The 21,762-nt window shown below is 47.2% G+C and overlaps 1 protein-coding gene across 2 annotated transcripts in view; it reads right to left on the bottom strand.

Annotated features, from left to right (window-relative positions):
• Positions 1-637: 637 nt before the first annotated feature.
• Positions 638-21,762, bottom strand: part of MTOR (mechanistic target of rapamycin kinase) — a 110,049-nt gene continuing 88,924 nt past the window's right edge. For both annotated transcript variants that reach the window (XM_006914361.3, XM_006914362.3), the window contains exons 37-58: positions 20,783-20,898; positions 19,815-19,932; positions 16,995-17,246; positions 16,229-16,329; positions 15,456-15,552; positions 15,085-15,183; positions 14,645-14,767; positions 14,270-14,452; positions 13,743-13,877; positions 13,349-13,523; positions 11,925-12,060; positions 11,057-11,204; positions 10,351-10,473; positions 9,108-9,190; positions 7,955-8,027; positions 7,409-7,483; positions 6,902-7,037; positions 6,179-6,244; positions 4,194-4,274; positions 3,840-3,920; positions 2,254-2,359; positions 638-1,583 (exon numbers count right to left, since the gene is read on the bottom strand). In XM_006914361.3, coding sequence (XP_006914423.1) covers positions 1,568-1,583; positions 2,254-2,359; positions 3,840-3,920; positions 4,194-4,274; positions 6,179-6,244; positions 6,902-7,037; positions 7,409-7,483; positions 7,955-8,027; positions 9,108-9,190; positions 10,351-10,473; positions 11,057-11,204; positions 11,925-12,060; positions 13,349-13,523; positions 13,743-13,877; positions 14,270-14,452; positions 14,645-14,767; positions 15,085-15,183; positions 15,456-15,552; positions 16,229-16,329; positions 16,995-17,246; positions 19,815-19,932; positions 20,783-20,898 — 2,523 coding nt within the window. In that variant the 3' untranslated portion in view covers positions 638-1,567. The remainder of the gene's footprint in view (positions 1,584-2,253; positions 2,360-3,839; positions 3,921-4,193; positions 4,275-6,178; positions 6,245-6,901; positions 7,038-7,408; positions 7,484-7,954; positions 8,028-9,107; positions 9,191-10,350; positions 10,474-11,056; positions 11,205-11,924; positions 12,061-13,348; positions 13,524-13,742; positions 13,878-14,269; positions 14,453-14,644; positions 14,768-15,084; positions 15,184-15,455; positions 15,553-16,228; positions 16,330-16,994; positions 17,247-19,814; positions 19,933-20,782; positions 20,899-21,762) is intronic.

Here is a 21,762-nt window from a genome sequence, read left to right as displayed (position 1 = left end):
CCTCTTTTAAAACTTCCCTGTCGTCCACAGTATCAGGTTCAAACTCCTCGCCGTTGAACTGTGAGGAAGGCCACAGTCGGGCCCCACTCTACTTTCTGGCCTACTTTTAGTCCTTATTATTCCTTTTGCACTTTTTATTCCCACCGACCACTGAGGCAGACATGCTGAACTATGAGGTCCAACTGTGTAATCTGCCATTTTATGTATCAAAGATGGCCGAACACCTGCAATCTAATATGGTTCAAGTTAATACTTGCCATTTCTGCACCACATTGTGTCTTTATACCTCTTTACTGCTGAGAATGTCCTTGCTCGCTTCATCTGACAAGCTCACACTCATCCTTTAAGACCCACGGCAAATGTCTCCCTTTTCATGAGGCTTTCCTGTTTCACGCAGTGGAATCAGTCAGTTCAGAGCCCCACCTACGGCTCACACCATGCCCATGGAGTTACCAGTCCACTCCTGCATGATGCTGTCTCTGCCTTTTCTGGCCTGTGAACATCCCAAGGAAACTGACCAGGTCATGGAGATCCAGTGTCCTTCATCGTCCCTAGTACTAAATGCTTAGTGAATGTTGAAGGAATAACTGCTTACTGTATAAACTCATACTTATGAATAAAAAGCCACTTACACACATTTTTAAAATTCTGATGTTATTTATTGGCACAAAAATTATTCAGATACAACATGGCATCCAGACATGGCTACACTTGATACTTTGTGCATTTAGTTTAACATTTCTTTTGCCCATAATTCCCAGCACGTACCAGGCCTTCTGTGTTCAGCACCTCCGTTTTCCAAGGCCCTGCTCTAAACAGAGCATCCAGACCTCACTGAAAACATCCCAGAACTGTGCTGGGGAGGGCCCATGTGGGCTGCTCCACTGCACTGTGCTCCCTTTGGTGCATCTGTGCAGCCAAAGCTGCCCAGCATTCTGAAGAAACTCCCCTCCCAGTGGCCTGGGTCTTGGACTGCAGTGTGTACGTCGCAGCATCGTGGGCGAGGCAGAAGACAGATCTTTTCCCATCCATTTTGGCCCATCTTGCAAATGCTGTCGCTGCTGTCCACGGACCAGTGAGGTAATGGGATGGCTGAAGGTGGTGAAGTTGGCTTCTCCTGCTTCCTTATAGTCTGGAATCCTAAGACGTGTCCTCCACGACCTGAGGCTTCTTGACTGCGCTGAGTTTGCTGTATTCATGTTGAGAGGAACGACTAGGCCATTCTGCTATCAGCAAATGCTTATGATGAGTTGTGAGTTAAGTCAAAACCCGTATTTCTAAAGTTATGGATCTTCTGTTCCCCAAAATCAATGGCTTGATTTATGTACTGTTACTGTGTTTACTGTCCTGGGAACCAAATCAAGCCTTGTGTTTCTGACGATATATTCTTCAACAGCAGCTAGAAAGTTGGCTCGAACCAACTTTTAATGTACAGTAGTTCTTTTCATTTACATTCTGAAATATTTAACAAAGTTGAACTTTCTGACCATGGTTTCAGTTTAGTGGAAGCATATACCAAGCTATAAAAGGCTCGAGAGAAATGCTGTGGGCACGTATGGGCCTCTGGTTACCAGAAAGGGCACCTAAGAAGACAGAAAGAAAAGGACTATTTTAATAATTCAGGCTTCTTCACGGCTTTCCACAGATACACTGACATTGGAGAGACCAAGGCCTGACAACCCCCACGACACACCCTGAAATCTGCCAGTGCTGCCCGTACGGGACACACTCATTTCAAGTCAAGGGCTGACGCCTGCCGTGATCCCAGGACACTTCCTTGTCGCACTCCCTCAAGTTCTTACCTTCAAGCAAGCCTCAGGCAATCAATCAAAGCGGACCCTGGAGTGGTCCTTGATGTTCTAATCCCAGATCAAAAATCTGTCTTTTCATCTCCTCTCTGTCATTGCTCTGGCTGCTTTTTTCTTTGCCCTTCCTAGATCTCAAAATTAACAGCAAAATCCAAAAAGGACCCCCACTTCCCCAAAATGAGGAGGCCTCACTTTTCTAAACCTTCTTTAAATGTAATTTTAATCTATTTTGGTGTTTGCCTTCTGAACATGCATCTGTATTTCTCAATTTTGTCCCTTTTAGAGCAATGAGCACACACAGTGAATGCAAACTTATAAAGAAATGTGAAACTAGGATTATCCTTCATAGGTACCCCCAAATCTTTTTTCATGGTGCTGAGTTTGGGGCCAGGGTGGGGGTCCTGACTGCTTATTTTAACAAAGGTACTTTGAGACACCCGCTCACCAGCCAATGTAGCACTGGCAGAGGTTTTCGTGGGATGTTGCTTGTTTGATGAGCAGTTCGACTTGTGTTGGGACATCCAAAGTTTCATCATGAGAGAAGTCCCGACCTAGGACAGGAGAAACGAAACCATTTAATCTGCACCTGCTTATCCGACCCCCACTTGGCACTGGTTGGCTTCACTGTCTATGCAGCCCAAGTCAGTTTAGCCTCATATTAAAGACTGGATGAGAGTTGAATTTTACATTCACCTCCATGTGACTTGAATAAACACCAGTCTCCTTCTTCTAATACAGACTTAGTTCAAAGAGGGTCAAGTCCTGCAGTCGGCTGACTTCAGGAGTGGCAAAGATCTGGCTGACGGTTTATGAAGAGTTCTTCTATTCCATAATCGTGCTTGAGTCAGGCAAGTGAGTGAGAAACCCTGTTCTGTTTCAATCCTATTAGCCTCCATTTTGAGCCTTTCCTCCCACAGGGCAGTTGCTTCCATTATAAATTCATAATCTCCCACCTCAAACAGGCAGGCACTCGGCACTGCCTGGCCCCCCATTTACTTACAAACCTTCAGTACTTCCCCACTGCCCTTAGGATATAGGACAAAAAAGGTCCTGTAGATCCGCCCCCGGGTTGCTCAGAGTCAAAGGTTTTGCACTGAGCTCCTCACACCTCCCTTGCTCTGGGGCAGTGACCGGCCAAGGTGTGGACCTCTCTTCTTGCCCTGCTCCCTCCCTCTGCAGGGTGCTGGCACCCGGTTCCTATACCTAGAACAATCTGCCCCTAATCAACTCTCCTTTCAGATTTTAGCTCATGGGTTGGTTTGCTGGGGAAGCTTTTCTTGACCTTAAATTCCCCTATTATTGGCATTAGAGCCCCAAGTTCCTTTCCCCAACTTAGTACAGTGTTCCCCTTTAGAATCTGGGCCTCACGAAGGCAAGGAATCTGTCCGTTTATACCAAAACAGTTTCCTCGGCATCTAATGCTTGTAGGTGTTCAATAAATAAATATACCTTGACTATAAAACTTTTGTGCCAGTCCCTAATGTTACGCACTTGGCATCCCATGTCTCACTGAGCCTCACGGCCTACCGAGAAAGGCATTCTCATCTTCGGATGAGGAGACAGAGGCCCAGGGGTCACACAGGAAGCGGTGAAGCTGGGGTCTTTGGCTTCCCCGACTCCCACCCACCATGTCACACCATCTGGTCAATGTGACATGTCTCCTTTTTGAAAGTATGCACTTCTCCTCTTCCACACACTCTGCCCACCGCAGCTACGAGAGGATGCTCGGCAATGATCAGAGTGGACACATGCGCTCTCATATCAAGTCATGATGACAGGATTTTTTCCTGAATTTGGACTCAACGGAACTTTACATATCTCTGTTAACATGAGATCAATAATAACATTAAATTTATTGGTAGTTAGAAAGACAATCAGAGAAGGTTCTTAACTGATGGCTTCAGAGACACTCCAGTTAGCAGCACAGTCAAAATTGAGGTGCCAACGGCACTGGAACATGGGGCTGACCACCAACTCAAGGAGAGAAGAGTCTCTCAGATTTTAGGTTTAAGTAAACACATACACACTCACCAGTGAGCTTATCTCGAACTCTGTTAATAATCTGAATAGCTTTCTTGTTTAGGGCCTCTGGTTTGACCAGACCATCTCCAACTAGAATACACAAAAGTAGAAACAACAGTAAGAAATGGATCATCACACCAGGTTCAATGGATGCCCTGCTTTTCTCATTCACTTTTGTAAGTGTTGAGCAATTCTTCCTCTGCGTCTGTCTTTATCCTCAGAACATAATGAGAAATTCACGGAACCTTTTCTGTTCAAAGGCGGTTTTGTTTCTTCATCTCATTGACCCGCTCATGGTAAAACACAGCTGCTATTTATTTAATGAGCTAGTCATTGGCGCAGGTCCTCAGAGGTTGGACTTACTGAAAGAATGAATAGATTCTGGCACTGTGGTCCCCGTTTTCTTATGGGCTGGTTCCCCAAGTTCCACACCATCCAAAATTTCTAGGAGGAAAAAAATCAGCAGAAAAGTCAAACACCAAGAAGTCACTGTTCCAAGGTATTAGCTCTAATTCTTCACACACCATATTCCCTTGCACACTTGCCCTACCCACCTCAAAGGGGAAAGGAGAAAAGGAGCATTATGTTACCCTTCATGTATTTAAAAGATCGTAAAGCTGCAAAGCATGACTTTTCAGGCAAAGAGCATTAATAAAATGTTTTGACATAGGGAACAGGAACATTAATCAAAGACCTGATGATAGAACTTATTTGGTTTGACAAAAACTGGTAATAACATAAAGAAAACTAGCTTTCCATGGATCATACATATGACTAAAGTGTTATTCCTAGGAGGAATTTATACATCAGTTCTGGAGAGAAAAATCTCAGGCTCTAGAGTCACCTTCCACTGACTGTGGCCTCTGGACAGAAGAGCCCAGAGTCAGAATGACGACGTTATTTACACAATGCCCTTGTACGTCACAGGCCTTCAAAACGAAGCCAGTGATGATACTTTTACTAATAACCCTCTGGAACTTAACTTTTAAGCCACATAAAAACAACCAAGTCTGCTAACGTCTGGTGCCACCAGAACCAGCTGTCTTAGTTGCCCCCTGCATGCCACAGGCAGCACATAGAAGTCACCCAATAACATACTGATGAGGTGGGCCCCGAGCATTAAACAGGAAGTCTCACGTACTTTGGATGAGACTAGTCATCTGCACAAGATACCCAGACATCGTGGGTGATCTGGGCACTCACAAATCCCATCACGGTGTACAGGGTAGAGTCCACACAAGTTCAGAGATGCCACTATCACCCAGGACCCCGATTTCCTGCCCAGAACACGCTTTTTCTTTCTACCCATCCGGATCCCATGCAGCCAGTAAGTCTCAGCTTAAATCCCGCCAACGCTTACCAACGTGGTTCTGAGCGATAACTCTGTTCTCTAAGTCCCGCGGCCCTTCTAGTCCAAAACAAATCACGTAGTACTTGATTACACAGTGGAATGTACTGTTTCCTTACTATTTTATATATATTTTGGTCAATACTATAATTTGATTCTGTGCTTCTTTAGGGTAATCTCTGTATGTCACATTCTTTTTGCACCCTTAAACATTATTTGGTTTAGCCAAGGAACTAGTTGCAAATGTTCCACGAATGATTGTGGAGAATATTTACCTTTTTACATACCCCACATTATTTCCCAAAATGTGAACTGTTTAGGATATTGTTAGTTGTTATGAAGAAAAAAGGTGGGCAGGCTGGGGCCGGGGGATGAGGGGACAGCTAAACGAAGTTAAACAGCTTTACCCTGAGACCTCCCAAAGTGTTCACTACACAGCCTGGCTCTCGTGGGGCATCATCTTCTTGGGACCCTGTCCTGCGGGCCGCGCTCTGGGGACCATTGTTTCACGTGGTTTCCTGGTTCCTCGGGCAGCAGTGTGAGTGCCTTTCTGCTGCTTCCACCTTCCTTTTCATTTTAGAGCTATTAACGATGCTTTAGGATGAAGCTAATACAGCTAATAATGATCCCAATGCAGATGCTGCTAAAAGGCATGCTAAATACTGGCTAATATTCAGACACGCTTTTAACTGTATTTTTATAGAAAGACTGCATAGTTTGATCAAAATTTCTAAGCTTTAGGTATTCACTCTATCCTGAGAGGCGTTAATAAAAAGCACGTATAGGTGCTTGGTGCTCAGTAAATACATCCAGACCAAGTTTTTGAATGAATGCCTGTTTGGTGATATTTTAGCAGTGAGAGAATCTTCTTTCATGTTCAGTATCCGTCGCTACTTTAAGTTGTTTCTCCTAATGGCAGTAACAAAGCTCACCCTGTTCTACTAGAAACACTCCGGACGGGAGGGGACAGACTCTGCAGTCTCCCATGGGAGGCACCCACCTACTGACTGGCCAGCAGAGTAGGAATCTGTCCTTGTTCGGGATCGCTTGTTGCCTTTGGTATTTGCTGGGGAAAGAAAAAAAGGGAGGATTAAGAAATGCTTCAGACTTTGACTTGAAAGAAACTTGGTTGATGTGATATTTTCTCACGATCCTAAAAATATAATATTCCCCAAAGCTATAATCCCCCTAAGAGAGAACCAAACATCTATTACTCAATAATAAGTTTCTTTTCTAGAAGGGGTATCCAGTCCTGAGGGACGCTCTATACTGTTGAGCTGGATTTAGACAACGTAAACCAGGTGACAGAAGGGGAACATGCGACTTAATCGCAATGGGTTGGATGCCTCGCTGGTAAACCTCGGCCAAGAAGGCAGACTGAGGTGCTGCTGACCTGAATCACCGCTGTTCGCACCTCCTATCAAAACACCAGCTTAGGATCCTGCACGAAGCCCAAACAACCAAAAACCACTAGGGTACCTAATTTATACTGAAAAGGATTTTAATTAATATCTAAATTGATGATTGGAGTTTTCTGTTCTAGTTAATAAAAATACTTGAAATTCATTTCCAGCCACTAGAGCTTTGTGAAAACGTAACGCAGTAGCTCAGTGATACATCTCAGGCTCTGGGCTAGAAGGCCATTGGTTAGTCAAATGTAATATCAGACAGTCCTAATTTCAGAGCGTGCTGACTCCAGCTCCGAGCACCTGCTAATACTCACTGTCCATCAGCCTCCAGTTCAGCAAGGGGTCGTAGACGAAGGCTTCCAGCACGGCCATGACGCTATCCTTGTGCTCGCGAAGGACTTCCATCACCGTGTGGCATGTGATTCTATAGTTGCCATCCAGGCCAGTAACCTGTAGAAGGGCCAGAGTCACTTACCACAGAAGTCGCTGGCACTGGCCCCTGTAGGCCTCAAGACCACAAGTCAAACAGTCGAGAGGGTCTGTCACCCTCACTGAGGAGGCAGATCCAGGCCATTACTGGTGTATCAGGCTGGGAAGTCTTCAGAGCACGGGGTCAGGTCAGTGATTCATGTGAAACGAAATTCGTATGATGTAAAGAATAGTGATACTTTCAAAGACTGAAAAAGGAAAATACCAGAAAAGACTACAGAAAGAGGCCGGGCATTTAGGGGACCGATGAGCTCTAACGAGCAAGTCTGTTCTTGGAGAGGGTGGTGACTAGGTTGCCCCACCAAAGCGGCCTGTCACTCAAGACCACTCACCTCCATAGCATTGGTCAACATTCTCGTTAGTCTAAATGGAATCTTCTCTGGGAATTTTTCTCTGGTCATAGCAACCTACAGGACAGTGAAGGGAAACAACCAAGACCCCTGGTCAGACTTTTTTTTTCACTAAAGTTCCATGACAGCAGGTGAGTTCTCTTTCCACCACCAGCACTGATTTCAATTAGAGCACAGAAATGAAGTCTCTTGAGTTTAGTGAGGGGACTTGTCACAGGGATTTAAGAGAGAACCCGAAAAAGGACAAGTGTGCAGCACGTCCAGGCCTTCAACGCGCAGGCCACGTACGGGATGCAGATTCCTCCACTCACAGAGGGCGTGTGAACAGTGAGGGGCGGGTTTGAGCCCAACTACAGCAAGTACTGAAGAGCATGGATTCCGTTTCTCAGATTGGCTCTCTATCGCCGTGGTATGAGAGGCTGGGGTAAGATAATGCATTTTGGGCTGAAGTTTGACAAAACGGTCAGAGGAGGATGAACAATGGTCATCCGGAAGGCGGGCTTTCTGTGGTGATTGGAACACGCTCACCTCAAAGCAGTCCCCAAAGTCAATGTGCAGGATCTTCCCACTCAGCCGGTCCAGCATCAGGTTGGACGGGTGTCTGAGAAACGGAACAGAGAACAGGGCGGGGGCAAGAAAGCAACACTGATAAATGAATCAACGAGTAGGTGATACCACTCTAGGTTATGGGTAGGCAACCTACAACCCACAGGCCAAATTCAGCCCTCCCCCGGCTTCCGTAAACGGTTTGCTGGAACACAGCCACGTGCACTTGTCTGCGTAGTGTGTCGGGCCGCTTCTGTGCTACAACAGCAGACGTGAGTGGTTGTGATGCAAACTGTATGGCCAACAAAGCCAAAAATATTTATCATCTGGCCCTTTATCGAAAAGTTTGCCACACCCTGCTCTAGGCCAAAACGAGGATTTATCGGTGCGGATCGCAAGTTGCCCCACGTTACCACGATAATTTGGTCACAAGAGCAATCGCTGCTGGCAGCTCAGAGTGACAGGGCTCTATTATTACTACTCACAACCTGTCACAGGGTCTCATCTCTCTGAGCCCCCCGAGTCAATCCAAGGAGGATTATCTGACTTTTGTCAATAGGCATTCCACTTTTTTTTTTTTAAACAAGAATTTATTATTTTTGTGGGCTAAAATTATTTTTACTCACATAAAATTGCATGAGACGTGATCCCAGGAGAATATCAGACATCAGAAAACTAGTTCTTTAAAAAAGTTCTAGTGAGTCAATTTCCTAAACTACTTTTTCAGTCAGTTCATTTGGATGCAATTTATTATGTAGAAATATTGGAATGTTTTACTTTGGTTGGTTTCAATTACAGATATAGAATTATTTATCTTAGCATAGTGGTGATTGATAAATGTTTATTGAATCAAAAAAATCAATCAGATTTAACATGGTTTTTAGTATATTAAACCAACCTATGCAGTAAGTAGTAGTACCCTTGAACTATGGTTTTTTCCTCCTCTTTAGTCTGACGTGTTGTTCTGTTGGCATGGATAATAAATAGGGGACTAAGGCTGTTGCTGCAAAAAATACCTAAAGCACAAAATACAAGTATTTACCAAATGGTCACAAATCTCACTAGAAAACAAAATGAAACCATTCAAGAACACTACAATGGAGAAAGCAGACTAAAAGAAACTAAATTCACTCACCTGTCTCCTAGGCCCAAAATATAGCCGACCATGGACATGACTGCTAAAGAGCGGGTGTAATTGGTTCTTCGATCAAACCACACCTAGAACACAGGAGCACGAGTGAGCCAGACTCTGGAAACTTAACCTCTTTCCACATAATTATACCCAGCTAGCTGTTTGCTTATGTTCCATCAAAACCAGTTCTAACATATACTGGAATAAAGATCCCAAATACAACTACAAAAATAACAAACTGTGCTGGGGATGAACTTAACTAGAAATGTACACAACTTAGATGAATAAATTAAACTTTGCTTAGAGATATTAAGACTTGAGTAAATGAAAATATCCATTTAAGGATATCCACTTAGGATTGTAAAGATGTAATATCCTCCCAAATTATTTGACACATTCAATGCAATTCCAATAAAAGTTCAGTGGCACTTTTTTTGGATCCCTGACAAAATGATCTCCCAAATTTATCAATGGGAAAAAAAGTATGAAAATAGCCAGTGAGAAAAGACTTGTGTTAATAGAATGGTCCTTGAGGAGAAATAGGCAGAAAGATCAATGAAACTAAAGAGAAGCTCTACAAAGAAATCCAAGGGAGGATGAGAATTTAGTATGCAATAAAAATGGAATCTTTTAAACAGGGGAAAAGATGGATTATTTGGTAAATACTTAGGTGTTGGCTGATCATCTGAAAAAAAAAAAAAAAAAAAAATTTATGTCTTAATTGTACACTCCAAATTGGGTTAGGATTTAAATGTAAAAACAAATCTTGTAATTAATACAAGAAAATATATGTAAAAAGATACATAATCTTGAGGTGGAGAGGGCCTTTCTAAATAGAAAGCCAAAGGCACAAACCTTAAAGAAAAGGATTAAAAACCTGTTAACTTAGAAATATCTGTATATCAAAAATGAAACAAAAATCTCAAACCAAAAAACATGCCACTAACGATATTAAAACACCAAATAAACAGGAAATTCATAACATATGTGAAAAAGATTTAGCCTTACTTTATAAAGAGCTCAGATTATTGCTAAGTAAGAGAAGAAACATTAGACTACTAATCTGCATCTGCTAAACTGTGCGGCTCACCCATTTAATTTGTGACAAAGGACCGCACATTATCTACGGCTCATCATGACAAAGATGAGCCCGGCAGGTGTGCAGGAACAGGCGGGAAAGCCACCCTGACAAAAGTGGGTGCTCCAGTGGGCAGTGCGTGCACCGGGAGCAGAGCATGCTGTGTACCTCAGAGCTCGGGCTTTTCAGCCACAGCAGCTTGGCCAGGTCATCCCCTGCCGTGTTGTTGACTGCGTGCTCAAACACCTCGACCTTCTGCATCAGGGTCAGGTGATCGTAGTCCGGAGCCATCTGCGTCAGAAGACAATTGTGCTGAGAGAGCAGCCTGAGACAAATGGCCTAAATCCAGGAAGGCACAGGGCTCCTGGTCTAGGCAGAGCTGGGTTCTAATTTCACCAGCACAGCCAAAAGGAGAGAAGAAATAACACTGCAAAAGGAAGAACGGAGTGGCTGCTCTAACCTGCTGACCACGGGAACTGCCAGGGCCTCAGGGTGAGATGGGCCTCACCGCAGTGCAAGGCTGCTGGTGTGGATGAGCGCACTGGAGGGTTCAAGGCTTTGGGTAACAGGCGATTCTCTTTCTTTTCACTTACACATGTACTAAACATTATCTCCATATGGCCAGTGCTCTGTATGCATTAGGTACCGAATAAAACTGTCTAGTCTCACCTAGGATGATGAAAACTTAATTTCTGGGCTTTAGGGCCCTTCTGTTTCTTAGAGAAGGTTACCTGTGTTAGGACTCACTTCCTTAAACCATTTTCCATAGCCAAGTCCCTCAAATCGCTTTTTCAGTAACGGACATATGTAGAAGCACAAGAAAAGCAGCTCTGAGTAGCTTCTCCAACTTGTGAATTTTGCCTGCGAGACGTACCCGCAACATGATGCGATGCTCAATGTTGAGCAGGATTTTCTTCTTCTCTCTGTAGTCCCGGATGAGGGCATGCAGTGTGTCACAGTGGGGGACCCAGCCGATGAGGCCCGAGTTGGTCGATAAAGGAATGACTGCATATCTCTGGATGCTGGCGCCCACAGGAAAGCAGGGTTATTGTACAGTAAACAGTGCAGACCTTTGATCCACTCACGGTGCATACAAACTAGTTTTAATGAACCCCCTGCACAGGGCTGTCGTGAGTTAAGTAATGAGGGAACTTTTGCAAAGGATAAAGTACCACGAAAAAACAGTGAACTGATGTTATGAGAAGCACACTGGTCTCTTGACCTGCCTGACAAACTCAATGCTTTGGGGGAACAAGCCAGTGATTGTTTCTAAGCCTAAAATAACCTCCCAACTTACTATTTGTGTTCTTAATAGAAAAAGGGGAGTGTACTAAGAATAGGAAAGGTCTGGCTGAACTAGAATCCATGAGGGGTAAAACACATCAAATTTGCAGAATCTCCAGTCAAATGGCCACACACTGTTCAATTCTGGAATCTTTGGAGGTTGTAAAAAGCATTCCACATGAGGATACTCTGAAAATACTGAGGGTGTGTATCTGTGAGAGAGAGTGAAAGAGAGAGAAAGAGAGAAAGAGAGAAAGAGAGAGAGAGAGAGAGAAAGAGAGAGAGAGAGAGAGAGAGACAGACAGACAGACACACGCACGCACCCTGGCTATTGATGACTTCCTGTCAGGTACATCCTTTTATAATTTATCTCGTAAATGTACATGACTACTTAGGAGAGATTTAGGAAAAATGGGAAGATGTCTCAAACCCTTGCTGTTCCACGGTGGCCTGATTACCTGAGGTTCTTTCGCAGAGAGGTTGGGTCGTTGGCCAGCAGGGTGTTGACCAGGCCGAAGAGCTGCATCACGCGTTCGTCCTGCCGTAGGTCCTCATGGCCCTTCAGAAGGAAAACAAACTCATGCCCGTTGCTGCCTGTAAGGAACGGTGGGAGCAGTCAGTGTAGATCAGAGGGTCTCAAACCTATTAGGTGGCAGGCCGCCACTGTATTCAAAAGATCCTGCAGACTGCATATACCTTATCCTGCAAACAGAAAAACACTCCCTAGAATCGATGAAAAGAACGGCCCTGCTTTTGATGGCTCCCCAAAGTGATGTTGTTCAAATTAAAAATGAATTTTAAAAAGCTCTGTCTCTGAGGACCAAGAATGATTGTGCGTAAAAATGGACGTTCTGTATGTTCACCTCCACAACCTGCTCTCTGCCCTTCTCTGTCCTGCTCTGATCCGAGGAGCCTGATGGCTCCAGACTGTACCAGCTGGGCTCCCAGCTGGGCTTGGTCAATGGGGGCCCGCTCCGGGATTCAGAGGGCAGGCAGAGAAAGAGGTCAGGGTATTTGCCCTAACAACCAGCCTGGCCACAGTTCTAGAATTAGCTTCGTCCCCGTTGGGGCTGTAGCTTCTGCTGGCGCGAGCCTTGCTGGGCTCCTTGCCTTTCCAGGTCTGGAGGGTGGGGGCAGCAGCTTCCCACGGTCGATTCTCTCTACTCTGCTCCCACCTCCAGAAACAGTTCCTTCATTATGCTTCTTAAATTAAATACTGCTGAGAACCTGACTGACACACGCTTTAAGGTTAGAAGACGCCAGCCCATGGAGACAATCACCTGTGGACCGCAAGGGATGGGTGCTGGTGAATAATCACTGCAATTAAAATGCACGAGCATTATTACTTAAGGCCACAGACCTCGACATGTTGCCAGAGTGTTCAGGCCTTCCCAAACTATCCCAGATAGGTATTGAACCTCAGTGTGAGAATTCGCTTCCACTGGTTTGGATTTTACACAATCATTTCCCACAAAGAGAGACCCTGGCAGTCAAAAAAAAAAGATATTCCAGAGCCCAGAAGGCCTTCCTTCACTGTGGCTTGTCATGTCCAGCTTGCATCCAGATGCCTCTTTGTCGGCCTCGTCAGTTCCCCAACAGCTGCCCACCACAGCAGTGCCCCACGGCGCATGCCTCACAATCCCCTTCCGCCTGCTCTGGTGAGGGAGTGCTTCGATGAGCACGACCGTACAGATAAGCAAGGAGTCTTGAGGAGGGTGGGATAAGAAGAAATCCACTTGTCCTCTATTCCTCTCTCAATACACACAGGAGAGATGGAGCATATGAAAGATCCGTTGCGTGAATGGCAAGCAGTGGTTTCAGAGGAGGGAGGGGGAGATCAAACAGGGAAACACAGGTGCCAGCAGTGCACAATGGTCCTTACCCATCAGTGTCAACTTCCGAGGCCTCTGCTTGGATGTGATGACTTGCAAAGATGGTGCTATGGACTGAATGCGAATGATCGGCTGGTTGGGGTCATATGTTCCTGGCACAGCCAATTCAAGGTCCCGGCACATCAGGAGTTTGGGGGAAACGTACTGCAGCTCTAAGGATGTGAGCTGTGAATAATCACCAAAGGGTTTAGTCTTCTGCCTCCAGGGAGGAATTTAAATGCAATCTAAGTATTTTTCAATGAATTGTTAAAAGCAGCAACTTGTCCCAAAGTCTGCAGGTATAAGTGAAACCAGGTGCCCTGGGATTAGTGTCAGAACATTCACAGATAGTGAAACGGAAGGACTATGGTGACAGTTAACCCTGCAGGAACCTGAGGATCCTACCTGTGGCAGCTGCTTGGAGATGCGTCTGAACACGTGGTAGTAGAGGTCCCAGGCCTGGGTGAGGTCCTTGACATTTCCTGATTTCATGTACTTCCTGCACCACTCTTGGGCCTCCATTAAATCTCGACCGTATGCCTGAGAGGGAATGCAGGGGAAATTTGCAAGTGGTCACGGGTGTCGACTAAGCCACAGGCTGAGTTCCCAAGCAGACAGCAGAACCCCCAGGGGCACACTGTGGCTTGAGGCATCGGCGGTGGTCAGCTTAGCCGGGCAGCTCTGTGGCTCTCTGCTCCTGGAGCTCCCATCCTCAGGACGGCTTGTCAGGTCAAGTAAGGTCTCGTGAGAAATGTGGTTTTCAAGTTCAAATTTTGGGAGGGTTTTATGACATGATGACAATTAAATTTCTGGTGTTTTTATAGCCTATGGCCTTTGTCAGAGTATATTTTATTCAAGTCAGTAGCAAGGATGGAGGGGAAGGCGTCTGATAAAGGCTTTGGGTTGTGTCATTTCAGGCTGTCATCCCATACCTGGTTAAAGGATGTTTCCTTCAGAGTCTGGGGTCCCCGTTCCATCATGGCGTGCAGGGGCTCCAGCACCTCGAACATGCCTTTCACGTTCCTCTCCCCAAAGTACAAACGAGAAGCTTCCTCTAGGCCTTCGTGCCACATCTCGTGCCAGAGGATGGCCACTCGGATCAGCTCTTCGCTCACCTGAATCACAGAGGGGACGGACAGAAGCACCAAGGATAAGCTAAACTCAGAAAGGCCTGTCTGGGGGAAACAGCAGGTTTTCTTTCTGGCAGCCAGAGGGAGCATGTGGCACGGTCATGGGAGAAAAGTCACCTCGCTCGAGACCTCTGGGTGCCCTGGGTCAGTGAGCTCCCGCACCGGCCCCCGACTCACCATCATGGCCTGCTGCACCAGGGTGTTACTGTGCTCACACATGTTCTTCAGAATCTTGTTGGCTGCGTTGTGACGTGCTGTGGTTGTGGACTTAGAAGCCACAGTCAGGGGGTAGATGAGGGCCTGAGGCAAACACAGAGGCACGTTTGCATATGTGTGAGAGGAGCCTGACACCAACTTTTAGGATGACAAAAGAAATGGTGAGTATGATAGTGACACGCATTTGAGTCTACCAGGCGGGGGCGACTCAATCTAGGGGGAGATCTTTCTTTCTGTGAAGGCCCCTGGGACAGCCAGCTGTGCAGATCCTCCTAGAGGCAGGACGGGAGGCATGGCTCCCCGTTCTGGCACTCGTGTCTCTAGAGCAGCTTTGGGAAAGCCTGAGCACCAAAGCGAAAGGTCAGTTGTTAGATGAGAAAGTGCCCGGGGGTGCCACGTACCTGCGGGTGGTACCGACCGATGTCTGTGAGAAGCTGGTGAATGAGACGTCCCACCAACGGCCTGGGCGTATCGATTCTCGCAATGAGCTGAGGTATGACCTGGTATTCAAAAGGGCACGGGACACAGCAATTAGACCTGGAAACGACCCTAGTTATCCTTCTGGATAATGAATAGATGCTGCTGGGCACTGCAATGGTTTATTCCTTTTAGTTCTCTAGAAGAAACTAAAGAAGATATGGAGTCTTGACCTTGGGACTGATCCCTACTTCCTCTCCACTGCACAGTGCATGCTGCCTTGCACTATGAACACTGCATGACTCCAAGAGGAGTGGGAGCTGACCCAGCCCAACCTGTAACCAAGCAGCCTCACCTGTAACCAAGTGTCGATCTGGATCGCTTTCACCCCTTCCACCAAGGCTTCGTTTACATCTGGCCAGTGACCATAATCAAACCATAAGGTGAGGACTCTGGAAAAGAAAGTACGGGAAACTTAGTGTCCCATCTTTTGCCAGTTTTTCACCTTTAAGTTTCCTGAGAACTGGCAGGGCCTCGAATCAGCGGCTCTTGAGGGTGCGTGGTCTCGGGAGCGGGTGGGGGGTGATAGCAGTAGTGTTCGCCCGAGCACCGGGAGGACCATGCCAACTAAATAGCCACTGCATTCCAGACAACGTAGCGAGGTCACTGTGGTATGAGCTCAGAAATCTCACAGGTGGGCGCTGGGTAATCCATGGATAATCTCTGCACACAGGGTCGCCTGCGAACAGCGGCAACCAGGAAACCTGGCACTTGGCTAGTGGGAGATTCCCAAACAGAGGAGGCCACCCTCGTCACCTGCAGCCTCTGGACTGGCTGGTCTGTGCCCTTTGTTCAGGCCTCTCAGAGTTGACTCTAAAAGCTAAAGGGATTTCAGCAACAGCGCAGCAAACAGGTGGGTTTCTTCCTCCCCTCATGACCAAGCGCACACGGGGCGTTGACAGGCTGCTTCTCAGTCCTCGCAGGTTTCACCCACACGGGTGGGGCCTGGTCGGTTGTTGCTCCTGGACGTACTGATCAATGCAGGGAAGGGACAGAGGACTTTATGCGTAACTTCAGTGTCCACCATTCACACGGCCCACCAGGGTTTCCCCTTCCTGTCCCTGATACCTGAGTGTATCCTGGAGGTTGTTGCCTCGTGACAAGGAGATAGAACGGAAGAAGCCCTGGACGGCAGGGACGGTGTACATCAAGAGGGTTTTGGACAAATCCTGTGGGAACACACGTGTGTTAGTGACACTCTTGCTTCAGCTTTCTCATCTGTAAAATGGGCACGATGGCACACTAACAGTACCGACTTCAGAGTGTAATGAGGATTAAATCAGCCAATGCATAAAAACCTTTGGATCAGTACCTGGCACGCAGCGAGCACTCAATCAGTGGCAGTGGTGTCATAACTGTTACCTTCTAGGGCTAATGGTGGCTTCCTGAACAGGGTGGCAGAGGAGGGGTCTGAGGCTCTGAACATGCTATCTCTGGCCTGCCAGCTGCCCTGGTGCACTCTGAACTGACAGCCCAAGGACAAGTGGAAGGAAGGAAGAAAAGGCAGGGGACAGATCCTGGCAGGCTCTGTCCTCAGAGTGGACCCACAGATGTGCACGGCCACCCACACACCGGTGCGGGGCATCAGAGCAATGAGCTCATGCACTGGGGAGCACGACAAGGAACTCATTCTTTGATGTCGGCTCCCCAAACACAAATATGTACACAAAAGCACTGTCTCACACAATACTGGATGAAAAATAAGCTCTGTTTCCTAGTGTCATCCAGCAGTTCGGAGTAAAGCCTCAGGTCCCTAAAAGCCTAACAACTATTCCATCCCTCAGAGCGCCTGGTGCCGGGGTCGGTCCTCCCTGGAGGAGGGAGGGACGGGTACCTCGGTGACCTTCTTCTGCAGAGGAGATGGCGTAGGGCTGTTCTCGCTGCTCTCTGCCTCGCTCTCGCTGTTGCTGCCCTCAGTGCTGGTGGCGGTGGCGGTGGCCGTGGCTGCTGTGGTGGCGGCAGTAGCTGCATTGGTGATGTTGGCCCCGCTGGCGTGACGCAGCTTCTTCTTCTCGTCGCGGGCTTGGTTCTGATGTTTGTAGTGTAGCACAGCTTCGAAGTTCATCACCGCCCACGCGTGCCAGGCCTGGTGGGGCGAGCGTCAAGGACAGATAATGGGGCTGTGACCTGCGGTGGCAGATGGAGGCTCAAGCAGCAGGGCCTCAGAGGTGCGTGAGGCCCAAGCTGAGGAAGGGCACTGACTGCCCTTTCTCCCTGTGGTCAGCTGAGCAACACTGGGCAATGGGGCGTTTTACTAAGTGCAACGTGGCTCACTCCTCATGTGGCACACTTACTGTGTCAGGGGGAGGGCACGCGAAGGGGAGTGAGCTCTGGTCCTTACCTCAGGACCCCCCTACTCTAGGAGGGGAGCTCACTCATGCAGAATGCGACTGGGGCAGTAAGAGACGGACTGTGGGAAGGCCGGGGACGGGGCCCAGGGAAGCTTCACAGGGAGTGGGAACCTGGGGTAGGTCTGGAAGAGCAGCCTTCGGTGGGCAGGGGAGGAACAAGAGAGGGCAGCGGTCAGGACTTCATGGCGGGGGAAGAACAGGGACAAAGAAACAGGTTGGCAAGCATGGGGTGGTTCACAGGAAGCCAAGAATCGCATCTGACCAAAGCCCAGGGAATGTGCAGGAGAGCAGTGAGGGGGAAGGCCAGCAAGTGGCAGCATCAGACTGTGGAGGGGCTGGCACACTAAGCCAAGGAGATCCCATTTCATCCTGCAGAAAATACAGCTTCACTGGGTTTTCAAGATTCCTTTGGCAGCAGTGTGTAGAACGGGTGATTTAAGAGAGCAGAGGTTCAGAGGGGTGATGGTGAAGGCCTTCACCAGGTCGTATGACAGTGGGCAAACACACTGAGGACATGGGGACATTACGGAGAGTGAACCTCGTTCATCGTCTAGCCCAGCGGTCCCCAATCTTTTTGGTGTAGGGACCGGTGCTCCTACGAGAATCTAAGGCCTGAGGATCTGAGGCGGAGCTGAGGCGGTGGTGCTAGCGCTGGGGAGCGGCTGCACATACAGATGACACTTCGCTCACTGGCCCGCCGCTCACCTTCTGCTGTGCAGCCCTGTTTCTAACAGGCCACGGACTGATATTAGTCCATGGCCCAGGGGGCGGGGGACACCCTCGTCTAGCCCTCGCACCTGGCCCGCGGCCTCTCAGAGAGCCAGTGCTGACTGTTTGCCGAAAGAAGCCTTTGGTGCTTATTTGGATAAGGAAGGAACTATTTACACCCCTGAGGTTTGGGGCTGCAGCGCCGCCATGGTATAGCACTGCCTGGTGTGGACAGCATGAGGCACGGTTGGATTTGGGCCTCATAAGTTTGCAGTGACAGGAGGACATTAAATAATCCACTTACAGTTGGACTTTCTGGATAGCCAAGAAATTTCTTTGTGTTCCTTGCTAAAAACCTTCCTTAAACATAAATGTGTCCATCTCCCCTCCTAAGCAGAACAGATTGATCATAATTGACCTTTACTTGATGAGTAAGATTCTACAATGACTCAAGTTCAGTTTTCCCACACTTTCATTTACTCAACAAATACCTCTTATATATCTATCACGTACCAGGCACTGAGCAGGGGGACACAGTGAACGAGACAGAAACAGTCCCTGCATGCACACAGGACATCTTTGATGGCAGAAGATGGCATAAACCCAAAAGGACCCATACTAGGAAAAAACTAAAACTAAAATTCCTAGAAGCAGTTTTTTCTCATGATTAGTTTCTTTCCTAAAAGCTGAATGAAGAAAAGTAATCTGGGTAGGAGACAGTTCTAATTAGCAAAGTTCCAGCTAATCAAGGGTTTACTGGATTTATTTTTCCAGCCTTGGACTGAAGCTGTCCTAGGGAGAGTAATTATTGCTGATATCAAAAAATAGGCATTTTTCAGATCAGAGCAAAGCATGATTAAACCAGGGCAAGATTTCTGTTGTAGATGTTTCTGTGGTCTTCAGATACAGGTTTGGATCCCAGAGGGATTAATTCGCAAATTACTAGCAAGTTAAGGAGCTCCTGGAAAGACGATGATGACATCTGCTATACCAAGCAGCTATTACCAGAAGGCCCCTCAGAGAAGACATCGAAGAATGAAAATGTGTGCATCTCATCGGAGATGTATACTTCCGAGAATCACTCCTCTACTGGCCAATCCCATCTTTTATACATTTTCTAATTCTGTTTATCTTCTTGAAAAGTTTCCTATGACATAATAGGATGTTACCCAGAGCTTTCCAACAAAAACAGAGAAAGTTAAGTTCTTAGATGAAGAGCAGGCAGGAACGGAAGTCAGAAAGAAGCTGGGAGGGAACAGATGACCCAAGGGAAGATAAAGTTCCAGAGATTAACCATGTAGCCAGATGCTCCTAGGAAAATAAGCAGCTAAGGGTTTGTAAGACAGCAGCATCCCCAGCACATAACAATGGTGTAGAAATTCCTTCACAAATAAAAGAATCTGCCAATCTTTCTGTACCAATTAAACTTGGAGGGGCCCTGACAGACCAGCTCCCGCCACTCAGAGAAGCAAATTCACAGTATCGGACCAGCTGTAAACCGAAGTACACAGGAGTGCCCAGCCGGGCTGTCAGGTGCTGGGTGTGACATCTGGAGAAGGCACAGCTGGGGACCCCCGCTGCTGTGTCTGGGTTACCTTGTACCAGCTGCGGTCGTGCTCTGTGGCGGCACTGTAGTACTGCAGGACTTTGGGGATCGTGCTCTCGTTGATGCCCTGGAGGTTCAGCTGCCACTCCCCGAGTTTCAGGAAACAGCTGGAAACAGAGAAACAAGCCCCCTATGTCACTCCCTCCTCAACACAGCCGTCCAAAGGAGGACAAGAAGTTGTGGTGGGGGGAGCATAAGCCTTCCTGATATTTACTCTCGCTCTCAGGAAGCGACAGGATGGAACCATAGAATTCCAAACCACATGGAAGGAAAGAGATGGACATTTGGGATATTTATGGTATCATCTCTTCTTGACCTCTGTCTCTCTATGCTAGCACTGGAGTACAGGTAGGTCTGTATGAACCTATCTAGCCCAAATCCAATTTTTGTGGGTGATAGTGGTTGAGAGCAATGTTCTCACTGGCTGCTATACGGCTTCTCCCTCGCTTTTCCCTTCTCCTCCATTCTTTATAGTGGTAATATGAACAGATAATGTTCACCGATTGCTGCTCTATTCCAGGTACTGCTCTAAATGCCTGACACTGTATTCTTTCTCTTAATCCCTACGCCATCTATATCACTCTAGGAAATAGGAATTCCCACTATCCCCTTTTTATATGATGAGGAACTGGAGGCACAGAGAGCTTAAGTAACTTATCTCAAGTCACACATCCAATTAGCAGCATATCTGGCATTTAAATGTGAGGGGTCTAAATCTAATGCCAGACACCAAGAGAAGAACAGCACACAGGTGCTGCTGGGCTGCTGAATCCTGGGAAAATAAGTGGCAGAGACTTGGGAGCAGCATGATTTGATGGCTTCCTGGGACCCCTACAGGAAAAGGTGAGAGATATAAGCAACTGGCTGCCCAAGGAGCCCGGAACATGCTCCTTGCTGTCGAAGCTGCCTGCATGGCAGGGCTGGAGGGGGAATGGCGCTGGTCGGCGGGGACCTCACCGGGCCATGAGCTTGTGCAGCTCCTGCTTGTGCTGCTGGTCCTCAGTAGCGATGGCGTGCTGGGCTTGCTGCTGCATGGTCTGAACGAAGTGCTGCATGTGCTGGAAGGCATCGATCTGCAGCAGGACAAAGGCACAGGGCGCCACTTGGCATGTGTCCCAACCTTAGGAAATGAACTACCGTTCACCTAATAGGCATGTGAGCCAGACACTTTAAACAGAGCACCCTAGATGACAGGTGAGGGCCCTGTATGACAGAGGACCAGGGCAAGACACTGGGAGATGACTGAACTTGAGAAGATTCATATTTTTCAACTCAAGTCTTATCTCTCCTCTGCCAACTTTAATTACTAGTTTAATAAGCTTTGGAAAAGCTACTTGCCTGGCTACCCCAAATAACAATTCATATGAAGTAATTCGAAACAACTGCTTACTTCACCATCAATACATTGCCTAGGGGAAATTAGGCTTATGGGGAATTGCTTCAGGTTGGTAAAACCCTAGTACTTGTTTAAAATACTATAGGACCTTAGACACTGCAGCAGACAAAAACTAGTTACAAAAACCCGATCAAACCCTCAGTACCCATACAGGAACAGAGAGATGGGGTGAAGCCCCATGTGACCACGTGGAACAGGAGGAAGTCACTGGCTAAGCAGACATCTAGCTGGACAGGGTGGCTTAAACTCTTTAGAACATCTTTGAGCAGTGAAATCTATTTATGCTTGGGATTTTATACAAAATGAGCAGAAGGCATTTGGGTTAGGAACAGAGGTTCCTGTTAAACAGCAAAACAGATTAGGGACAAACAGCTGAACTAGGAAGGAGCAGACAAAGTCAGACATCTGAGAGTGTCACAAGCCATTTGTGTAAGACTGTCACAACTAGACACACCAGCATCTTGATAAATGGGGTCCGTACTATTTTTAAAAGGCTTCAGGAGTGGAGATAGAGCATACAAGCATCAAAAGCAAATGGAAA

Source organism: Pteropus alecto, unplaced genomic scaffold (genome assembly GCF_000325575.1).
Source record: "Pteropus alecto unplaced genomic scaffold, ASM32557v1 scaffold125, whole genome shotgun sequence".
In the NCBI taxonomy this organism is placed as follows: Eukaryota; Metazoa; Chordata; class Mammalia; order Chiroptera; family Pteropodidae; genus Pteropus; species Pteropus alecto.
Note: the sequence above shows the minus strand (reverse complement) of the source record. Positions and strands in the feature narration are given on the sequence as shown.